The sequence below is a fragment of the Cherax quadricarinatus genome, chromosome 1, assembly GCF_038502225.1.
Source record: "Cherax quadricarinatus isolate ZL_2023a chromosome 1, ASM3850222v1, whole genome shotgun sequence".
In the NCBI taxonomy this organism is placed as follows: domain Eukaryota; kingdom Metazoa; phylum Arthropoda; class Malacostraca; order Decapoda; family Parastacidae; genus Cherax; species Cherax quadricarinatus.
The window spans coordinates 17365685-17377445 of record NC_091292.1 but is presented as its reverse complement, the minus strand read 5'-3'; the positions used below and the strand labels follow the sequence as shown (position 1 = coordinate 17377445).

The 11761-nt window shown below is 42.0% G+C and overlaps 1 protein-coding gene across 4 annotated transcripts in view; it reads right to left on the bottom strand.

The window, feature by feature from the left end:
• Cep97 (centrosomal protein 97kDa) overlaps positions 1–11761 on the bottom strand; it is a 255616-nt gene that overhangs the window by 237262 nt on the left and 6593 nt on the right. For all 4 annotated transcript variants that reach the window (XM_053774178.2, XM_070100344.1, XM_070100200.1 and 1 more), the window contains exon 3: positions 11316–11473. In XM_053774178.2, coding sequence (XP_053630153.1) covers positions 11316–11473 — 158 coding nt within the window. The remainder of the gene's footprint in view (positions 1–11315; positions 11474–11761) is intronic.

The window sequence follows — 11761 nt, the reverse complement described above, 5'->3', positions numbered from 1 at the left end:
AGAGTAAGAGATAGATGGGATAAGAGGAAAATGGCAACAACAAGTAAGAGGGAAGTGAAAATGTATAAACTAAGGGAGGAGGAAGTCGGGTGAAATGTAAGCAACTATTGGCAGAAAGGTGAGCTGGTGCAGGTATGAGTAGTGGGGGGTTGAAGAGGGTTGGAATAGTTTTATAAATGCAGTATTAGAATGTGGGGCAGAAGTTTGTAGTTATAGGAGGGTGGGTGCAGGAGGAAAGAGGAGTGATTGGTGGAATGATGAAGTAAAGGGCATGATAAAAGAGAAAAAGGTAGCTTATGAGAGGTATTTGCAAAGCAAAAGTGTTATAAGAAGAGCAGAGTATATGGAGAGTAAAAGAAATGTCGAAGAAGAAAAGGAGGCGGTAATTTCATGCACTGGCCAGGGAGGTATACCATCTTTTAGGAGTGAAGAAGAGCAGGATGTGAGTGTGGGGGAGGTGCGTGAGGCATTGTGTAGAATGAAAGGGGGTAAAGCAGCTGAAACTGATGGGATCATGACAGAAATGTTAAAAGCAGGGGGAGACATAGTGTTGGAATGGTTGGTATTTTTGTTTAATAAACATATGAAAGAGGGGAAGGTACCTAGGGATTGGCGGAGAGCGTGTATAGTCCCTTTATATAAAGGGAAGGGGGATAAAAAAAAAGTGCTATCTCCCACCGAGGCAGGGTGACCCGAAAAGAAAGAAAATCCCCAAAAAGAAAATACGTTCATCATTCAACACTTTCACCTCACTCATACATAATCACTGTTTTTGCAGAGGGGCCTAGAACACAACAGTTTAGAAGCATATACATACAGTGGTCCCTCAATAATCGTCCATAATCCGTTCCTGGAAGTGGGACTATTATCGAAATGGACGATTTTCGAATCAATTTTCCCCATAAGAAATAATGTAAATCCAATTAATTCGTTCCAGACACCCAGAAGTATCAACAACAATTTTTTTTTACCTAAAAGATAGATTTACATGCACAAAAGAATGAACATTCAACATGACAGTTACCTTTATTGAAGGTTGTTGTTGATGAATGGAAGACAGGGAGGAGGAGAGAGGGAAGAGAGGTTATTTGGAAGGGGAATCCCCCACCATAAGGACTCTAGGGCACTAATAAAATGTATAAATGAACATTGGTAATAGGGGTAGTTGAGTGGAACAGTCTGCCAAGTAGGGTGATCGAAGCTAAAACAATGGGTAGTTTCAAATTTAGGTTGGATAAATACACGAGTGAGATGGGTTGGATTTGAGTCGGACTTGCACCTGAGCTTATTGCTTGGGTAGCATTTGTTCTGTTAGTGGGTTGGATTTGTGAAGGACCGGCCTAGTATGAGCCAGCAGGCCTGTTCCAGTGTTCCTACTTTCTAAAGTTCTTATTTAACATCATACTTACCAGTAGGGTGATCGAGGCTAGGACCTTGGGTAGCTTTAAGAAGAGACTGGACAAATATACGAGTTGGAGGAGCTGAGTTTGATTTGTGTCACTGGGTATGGGAGTAAATTCTTGGGTAGCTTTGGGTGGAGGTCATTTTGATAAGGACCTGCCTTGTATGGGCCAATAGACCTGCAGTGTTCTTCCATTGTTAAGTTCTTATTGGCTATTTGTTTGTGTGAAGGAGGGATGGCAAGTTTATTGTTGGAGAATATGACACTAATATCAACTCTATGGCTTATTTATCTATCACAATTCAACTAATATGACATAATAAACAATATTAATAACATAGAAACATGGAATATACTCTAGAATGAATAAAATAAGTCATTACGTATGTCACGAGAGGTGTTGTGTTGTGTTGTTGTTGGGTATACAAGGGCCACTGAGTGTAAGCCGTCCATAATGGTGGTGAAACAGCAGCTGAGGTGGCGGTGGTTTTTGTAGCCCTATATAACTCCAACAACATCGGAGGATGTGGAAAAAGACACTTATGTACAGTTCAGGACATTTATTAAAGGAAACGTTTTGTCACGAGTGGCTTCTTCAGTCCTAATACAGAGAAAACTAAGAAAACATTTATATATATAGTGGCAGGAGTCAGGTGAGGTGACGTGTGGGTAGAGGTGGTAGTAGTAGTAGTAGTAGTAGTAGTAGTAGTAGTAGTAATGGAACTAAGGAGGTGAGGCAAGAGAGGGACCTGCTGGCATCAAGTAACACCAGTTCCTAAGATGGGTAATATCCTCTTGCTTAGTAATTTTGAAATACTGTAACTACCGGATTTTTGCTTTATAGTGTTACTGACAGAAATTAGTGCAGCTTCAATGCATTTTCTCCGTCTTAAGTCGTCTTCTTTAATAACTAGTTTAGCTTCATTGAATTTCATGAGGTGTCCAACATCGTCTCTATGTTGAACACATGCGTTTTTGCGGTCATCATTTCTGCAAGCATTTTTGTCTTCTGCTATTCTAATGTCCAGAGTTCTGGCTGTTTCCCCTACATATACTTTGTCACACCCCCCACATGGTATAGTGTAGATTCCTGCACTTGTGCCAGAATTATGCTTGGGTTTTTGTATCAGGTTCCTAATAGTAGTTGAAGAGCTGGTAGATATTTTAGCCAGTTTTCTGTCAAACATTTTTGAAACATTAGTGGCAACGTTGCTGACCGGTAAAACGATGTAACTTGGAGGCTTTTCTTCAATTTGATAGGTGTTGGTCTTGCTGAGGATACGTGCCGCACGTTTCCTACAGTCACGTATGAAGTGTAGGGGAAAGTGCAGTGAACTAAAAGAGTTGGTGATGTATGTACATTCTTCTTCGAGGAACTGTGGACTGGAAATTCTGTAGGCTCTCAGAAAGAAGCCAATAACTACCCCTCTTTTAGTTCTTGTGTCATGGTGAGAGAAGAAATGTAGAAGATCGTTCTTGTAGGTAGGCTTCCGGTAGACTTTAAAAGAAAGTTTATTTTCCCCTGTGCGTAAGAGTACGTCGAGAAAAGGTAATTGGTTGTCCTTCTCCTCCTCTAGTGTAAATTTAATAGTAGGTTCCAGAGTGTTGATGGTGTTGAGGATGCCCCGTACGTCAAGATTTTTGGGTACAATGACCAAAATATCATCTACGTACCGCATCCATGTAACTGAGCGAGGGATGTTACTGAGGATCCTTCTTGATTCCAGGTCCTCCATATATAAATTGGCAAGAACTGCACTAAGGGGGGATCCCATGGCTAGTCCGAAGAGTTGTTTGTACTTCTTGTCCTCAAACCTAAAACAGTTATAACGAACACAAAGTTCGACAAGGCTCACAAAATCTTGGCGGGGTACAGGTAACTCTGTATCATCTTTAATCAGCCTGCGAAGAAGATCAATGGCTTGATCAACTGGGACATTGGTGAATAAGGCAGTCACGTCAAAACTTGCAAGCTTCTTATCACTCATGTCGAGATCCCTGATACGGTTAAGGAGGTCACCCGAATGCTTTAGATAAGCCTGACTGATTGTACCTAGGAGCTTTGACAAATATTTCGCCAAAACTCCTGCTAGACTGTGAGGGGCGCTGCCGATTCCAGATGTAATGGGTCTCATAGACACATTTGGTTTGTGGGTCCATTACTACTACTACTACTACTACTACCACCTCTACCCATGCGTCACCTCACCTGACTCCTGCCACTATATATATAAATGTTTTCTTAGTTTTCTCTGTATTAGGACTGAAGAAGCCACTCGTGGCGAAACGTTTCCTTTAATAAATGTCCTGAACTGTACATAAGTGTCTTTTTCCACATCTTGTCAGTATCACCATACCATTTCCTCAACATTGGAGGAGTTGGTAGAATCTCTAAATCACTAAAGAAGGAACCCTCTACCACCATCACTACTACCTTCTACCACCATCACTACCACCAAAGAAAGCTTCTAGTGCCAGCCCTTTGGTAAAGAATGTGAGAAACACATAATTTATGAAAAAGTTTGTAGAAAAATACAAAGATGGTGGTGGTAGAGTGGAAGCAGTTCTGATAGTGGTTGATGAACATAAGAACATAAGAAAGGAGGATCACTGCAGCAGGCCTGTTGGCCCATGCTCGGCAGGTCCTTTACAATTCATCCCACTAACGAAACATTTTCCCAACCCAGTCCTCAATGCTACCCAAGAAATAAGCACTGATAACTCTATCCACTCATTTACTTCCCATTTACTTCTCTCCACTGAAACTCTCCCACCCCCTTCAGCTTTGTTTCTCTTAAAGCGAGGACATCCAGCTTCGCATTCATAGCATCCACAATCACCTCTTTCTTATCATTCGCACAACATCCACACACATTCAGACATCCCACTTTGACAATTTTCTTCTTTTTAGTAATCTTTACAGGAAAAGGGGTCACTAGCCCATTGTTCCCGGCGTTTTAGTTGACTTTTACAACAAGCATAGCTTATGGAGGTAAGATTCTTATTCCATTTCCCCATGGATATAAAAGGAAAAATAATAAGAACAAGAGCTATTAAGATAAAATCAAAGAAAACTCAGATGAGTGTGTATAAACAAACATGAACATGTATGTGCAGTGTGACCTAAGTGTAAGTAGAAGTATCAAGACGTACCTGTAATCTTGCATATTTACGAGCAGACAAAAGACACCAGCAATCCTACCATCATGTAAAACAATTACAGGCTCTCGTTTTACACTCACTTGGCAGGATGGTAGTACCTGTACCTAAATAAACTTACACAATGTGCTGGCATGCAGGTACACATTAAAATCATTGAGTATGTGTTATTAGTCTTGAGGATGCCAGATTAAAAATAATATTAATAATAATACAGTGGACCCCCGCATAACGATATTAATCCGTTCATGAAGCTCATTGTTATGTGAAATTATCGTTATGCGAATGAATTTTCCCCATAAGAAATAATGGAAATCAAATTAATCCGTGCAAGACACCCAAAAGTATGAAAAAAAATTTTTTACCACATGAAATATACATTTTCCTACACTCAAAGAGAAGGATACATGCACAATAGTAGAGTAGTACATGCACAATATATATTGTGCATGTACTACTCTACTAAATGAAGAATAAATGACACTTACCTTTATTGAAGATGCAGCAATGACTGATGAGACACTGTGTCCTGGGAGTGCCTTTTCCTCCTGAGTACTGTAGGTCCTGTTTGGCATTTTCTTCCAGAACAGGCCTTATCACACTGTGTATGCCACTACGATTCTTAAATCTCTCAAACCAACCTTTGCTGGCTTTAAATTCACCAATATGAGCACTAGTTCCAGGCGTTTTTCCCTGTTCACCTGGGTGTTAGTCGACTGGTGTGGGTTGCATCCTGGGAGACAAGATTAAGGACCCCAATGGAAATAAGTTAGACAGTCCTCGATGACACTGACTTTTCTGGGTTATCCTGGGTGGCTAACCCTCTGGGGTTAATTGTTTCTTGGTATTCTCAATAAGCCACACCAACAACAGTGCTACAGCAGCAGCAGCAGCAGCTGACAGTGCTACAGCAGCAGCAGACGATGCTACAGCAGCAGCAGACGATGCTACAGCAGCAGCAGACGGTACTACAGCAGCAGCAGCAGCTGATGGTGGTACAGCAGCAGCAGATGATGCTACAGCAGCAGCAGACGATGCTACAGCAGCAGCAGACGATGTTACAGCAGCAGCAGCAGCTGATGGTGGTACAGCAGCAGCAGCTGACGGTGGTACAGCAGCAGCAGCTGATGGTGGTACAGCAGCAGCAGCTGACGGTGGTACAGCAGCAGCAGATGATGCTACAGCAGCAGCAGACGATGCTACAGCAGCAGCAGACGATGTTACAGCAGCAGCAGCAGCTGATGGTGGTACAGCAGCAGCAGCTGACGGTGGTACAGCAGCAGCAGCTGATGGTGGTACAGCAGCAGCAGCTGACGGTGGTACAGCAGCAGCAGCAGCTGACAATGCTACAGCAGCAGCAGACGATGCTACAGCAGCAGCAGACAATGCTACAGCAGCAGTAGACGGTACTACAGCAGCAGCAGCAGCTGACAGTGCTACAGCAGCAGCAGCTGACGGTGGTACAGCAGCAGCAGCAGCAGCTGACGGTGCTACAGCAGCAGCAGCAGCTGACAGTGCTACAGCAGCAGCAGCATCAGCAGTTGACCATGGTACCACAGTATTTCGATAATATTTCTCACCCTTTTTACCACAGGGTTGGCACTAGAAGCTTTCTTGGGGCCCATGGTCACTTATTTTGCAGATAAAATCACCAAAAATGCTGTAATAATACGAAATGTTCCGACTGTATGCTTGGATGTTACCGCGGAGGCTGGCTTGTAAACAATGCCACCGGCGGAACATGTGAGGCTGGCTCAGGCCGCACATTAGACTTGTCTCGGACGAATAGTGTTGAGCGGGTTTTTTAGCGGTATGCGAGGCAAAATTTTAGTGATAAAATGTATCGGTATGCGGATTTAATGTTATGTGATGCCAACGGTATGCGAGGGTCCACTGTAATATGCAATAATAATCACTCGTATATTATGTTAATACACATTTTCACTAATGCCTCTATATTTTTTCTAAATTATATAATACACATGCTGTGTAATTTATAAACATGATAAATATACCCCCACAGTAGAATAAACTAACATAAATATGAAACGTTAAGTATAGATTAATGTGTATCAACCATAACCAGACACGTTCGTCTGCTTGTTTACATTCTCCGCATCTCACTCTTTTATTCTCTCATTTTACTCTTTTACTCTATCTCTCTCTCTCTTGTTTATTTGTTTTACCTTGTTTACTCACACCTCTTACCCTACATTAAGACTATAAATATTTTAAGGTAAGTAATGAGTTTACTGTATATGCATTTTATCGCTCTAGGGCACTTGAAATGTCATAGTATATTATGTGTGGGTGGGGTGGCCTGGCCTGGCTGGCTACCATACCTCCCACACCTGACTTCCTACAAATAAATACCACTCACCTCTCACCCTACATTAAGACTATAAATACAGTGGACCCTTGACCAATGATGGCATCGACTAACGATAAAATCGAGTAACAATGCGTTTTTGCGTAAAAATATTGGCTCGACCAAAGATAAACTCGGGTAAGGACATTTGTCCCGAATGTGTCCGCCTGTCTGCCCAGCCTGAGCGCCTCAGCTGCCCTGTCTTCAGTTAGTGTGCCATTGTTTACAAGCCAGGGTAAATGGTTCCATGCATACATGCGATATATTTTGTATTCCATTGTTTTTAGTGCTTGTAACTGCTAAATAAGCCACCACGGGCCCAAGGAAAGCTTCTAGTGCCAACCCTGTGGTGAAAAAGGGTGAGAAATACATACTATCGAAATACTATCGTACCACAGTCTGCTGTTGCTGTACCTACGTCAGCTGCTGCTGTACCACCATCAGCTGCTGCTGTACCATGGTCAGCTGCTGCTGTTGCTGCACCACCATCAGCTGCTGCTGTTGCTGCACCACTGTCAGCTGCTGCTGTTGCTGCACCACTGTCAGCTGCTGCTGCACCACCGTCAGCTGTTGCTGCACCACCGTCAGCTGCTGCTGCACCACCGTCAGCTGCTGCTGCACCACCGTCAGCTGCTGCTGCACCACCGTCAGCTGCTGCTGCACCACCGTCAGCTGCTGCTGCACCACCATCAGCTGCTGCTGCACCACCATCAGCTGCAGCTGTACCACAGTCAGCTGCTGCTGCACCACCATCAGGTGTTGCTGCACCATCATCAGCTGCTGCTGTTGCTGCACCATTGTCAGCTGTTGCTGCACCACAGTCAGCTGCTGCTGCACCACTGTCAGCTGCTGCTGCACCACTGTCAGCTGTACTACTTGAAGATGTGGAGAGTGTGTTGTTGGTGAGGCTTAACGAGAAACAAATACCAAGAAACAATTAACCCCAGAGAGTTAGCCACCCAGGATAACCCAAGAAAGTCAGTGCGTTATCGAGGACTGTCTAACTTATTTCCATTGTGGCCCTCAATCTTGTCCCCCAGGATGCGACCCACACCAGTCAACTAACACCCAGGTGAACAGGAAAAAATGCCTGGAACTAGTGCTCATATTGGTGAATTTAAGGCCAACAAAGGTTGGTATGAGAGATTTAAGAATCGTAGTGGCATACACAGTGTGATACGGCATGGCAAAGCTGAAACATTCCAACCTCAACAAGTGTTCAGTTGTGATGAAACAGGCCTGTTCTGGAAGAAAATGCCAAACAGGACCTACATTACTCAGGAGGAAAAGGCACTCGGAGGACACAAGCCTCTGAAAGACAGGCTAACTCTCATGTTTTGTCGTAATGCTAGTGGGGATTGTAAAGTGAAACCTTTACTCATATATCACTCTGAAAATCCCAGTGTTTTCAAGAAAAACAGTGTCTCATCACTCATCAATACTCTTCAATAAAGGTAAGTGTCATTTTATTATTTATTTATGTACTTATTGTGCATGTCTCATTGTTTTCTTTGTAGGGAAAAGTATATTTCTTGTAAAAAAAAATTATTTTTTTTAATACTTTCGGCTGTCTGAAATGGATTAATTGGATTTCCATTATTTCTTATGGGGAAAATTAATTTGGCTAACAATAAATTCGGCTAACGACAAGCTCTCTGGAATGGATTAAAATCGTTAGTCGAGGGTCCACTGTATTTTAAAGTAAGTAATAAGTGTACTGTGTATATTTTACTTATTGTTTTTTAATGCCTAGTTCTATTGCGAAGTTAATAAATGTTAGTGTAAACTTGTTATCTGGCATGCATATGCATTTATAAGTGGAAATAAATGGTGTTCTGCATTCTGGCGGTAGCCTGGAACCTAACCTGCAGTATATGAGGGGCCCTACTGTATACAAATGGAAGACATATATAAATAAAGGAGATACGTATAAAGTTAGCAAGGAATGAGTTCCAGGGGTGGGAATGTTGCAGTTGGTGGGTAATCTAATTGTGATGTCAGGATATTTCTGGAAAGATGGTGACTGAATGAATTATAGTAAATTTGTTTTCTTCTTCAAGTCACCCTGCCTTGGCAGGAGATGGTCTCCGAGTAAAATAAAGAGGGGGGGGGAGGCTGAGGATAATTAGCTGAGAAAGAACCTGAAACAATGATTAAAGTTCGATAAATTTATATACAGAAGGGATTCAGTTTGGAAATGAACATGTGGAGAAGTGGAACAATCTGCCTAAAAGCGTGACTGAAGCTAACACCTCAGGTAACATTAAAAAGAGGCTATACAGAGGACCTCCAGTTTTCGTACGGTACGCATATCGTACAATTCGGATGAATTGATGAATTCAAGGAGTACACGGAGGCTAAAGAATTCCTCCCCCAACAAGTGTTTAACTGTGACAAAACAGGCCGCTTTTGGAAGAAAATGCCAAACAGGACCTACATCACAAAGGAGGAAAAGGCACTGCCAGGACACAAACCTATGAAGGATAGGCTAACTCTTATAGTCTGTGTTAACACTAGTGGTGATTTCAAAGTGAAGCCTTTACCAGTGTATCACTCTGAAAATACCAGAGTGTTCAAGAAAAACAATGTCATCAAGAGTAAACTGTGTGTGATGTGGAAAGCTAATAATAAAGTATGGGTCACAAGACAAATTTTCCTTGACTGGGTCCATGAAGTGTTTGACCCCGAGTATGAAAAAATACCTCCTTGAAAATAACTTGCCACTCAAGTGCCTCCTGATACTGGACAATGCTCCTGTTCATCCTCCAGACTTGGAAGACCAATTGTTTAGGGACTTCAGTTTTATAACAGTGAAGTTCTTGCCTCCTAACACCACTCCTCTCATCTAGCCCATGGACCAGCAGATCATTGCAAACTTAAAAAAACTGTATACCAAAGCAATGTTTCAAAGGTGCTTTGAAGTGACCTCGAACACTGAGTTGACCCTAAAAGAGTTCTGGAGGGATCACTTCAATATCCTCCATTGCATAAACCTTATAGGTAAGGCTTGGCAGGAAGTGACTTCAAGGACTTTGAACTCCGCTTGGAGAAAATTGTGGCCAGAATGTGTCCAAGAGAAGGATTTTGAAGGGTTTGAGGATGACCCTGTCCACCCCACACCTGTTGCTGAATATACTGTGTCTTGGGGGAAGTCCATGGCATTGGATGTGAGTGGCCAGGATGTGGAAGAGTTGCTGGAGGACCACAGGGAAGAGCTAATCACTGAAGAGCTGCAAGATATTCATCTGGAAGAGCAACAGACCACAGCTGAGGAAACTGCTTCAGAGGAGGAGGAAAAGAGAGGGGAGAAGGTGCCTTCTTCAGTCGTTAAGGTCATGTGTGCAAAGTGGAAAGAGTTGCAAACTTTTCTTGAAAAATATCACCCTGACAGAGCTGATACAAGCCATATCTGTAACATGTTCAGTGACAATACCTTGTCCCATTTCAGGCAAATCTTAGAGATGCCTGAAACAGAGCTCTCTGGGCAGATTTTTAATGCAACAGGGGTCCAGTGCCAGTAAAGCACAAAGAAGAGAAGTAACCCCAGAGAGGGCTTTGTTACCTAAGTCCTTATGGAGGGGGATTCCCCTTCCACACAATAACCCCAACTCCCTCTCCTCTCCTCGCCTTCTTCAATACGCCAACAAGAGTCTTCAATAAAGGTATGTAATGTTCATTTATTAAAATTAGTCATTTATATTTATTTCTCATTCTTTTTTGTATGTAAAACTATAATTATTCTTTAAAAAAATGTATTTTTTTGTTAATATTTTTGGGTGTCTGGAATGGATTAATTGTATTTACATTATTTCTTATGGGAAATATTAATTCAGCTTTTGTACGTTTCGGTTTTAGACTGACCTCCTGGAACGGATTAAGTACGAAAACCGGAGTTCCACTGTATATGAATATGAGTGAGAAGTGTTGGGTATGAGAACTGAGAAGGACCTGCCAAGTGCATATGAGCCAGTAGGCCTACTATGATGTTCCTTTATTGTAATACTCTTATAAAAACAGCATTTTAATGATACAGTATTGTCTGATAGTAGTTTGTTTCTTTTTAGGTGTTGAAAACCCAAAGGCATAATGCAAGATATATCTATCACCTCTTTACCCTACAAGTGTGGTAGATTCTAAGTAGAAACTCCATGCACATAGACAGCCAAGAAAATTTGGAACAGTCTACCTGAAAATGAGCATAACATGCACACAGCAGAAAAGAAGTACAGTATTCTAGCAGCAACAGTTCGATTACTTCTTCCCAATACTTAAACATCAAAATAAACACCATAACTGGGATGAAACGCTTTCAGTATTAAATGCGTTCCATTTGCAAAATTAAAGATACAGTAGCTACATGATACAAAAATAAATGTTTCACCTTACCCTTTCCAGTTCACCATAGCTGTCAAGATTCGCAAGGTTTTGTAAAGAGTTGTTATCTAATACGAGGGCAGTAGCATAGGCTTGGTTGGCTGGTGCTTTTTCCAATCTTTTGAGTCTTCTGCCACACAGGTCAAGCACAATTTCCGAGTCATACACAACTGTTGGGAAGGCAAATAATCAGTATCTGTTCAAAATGTGAGCTTCCAATGAGTCACTGAAATAAGTGCTCATCCCTTAAAAGTTCATTCCTGGACTTTTTTAAATACAGTACAGGTTGACCGTCATTAATCTAGCTTCATTGGGACCTGTAGGGTGCCAGATTATTGATTTTGCCAGATTACAGAGTGGTTAAGTTAGAATATACTTTACCCAACGATGATATTTACGCATTGGCGATTTCACCAACTTTATGCCCTATTTTTGGCCCATTCCAGTGTTCCAGTCTG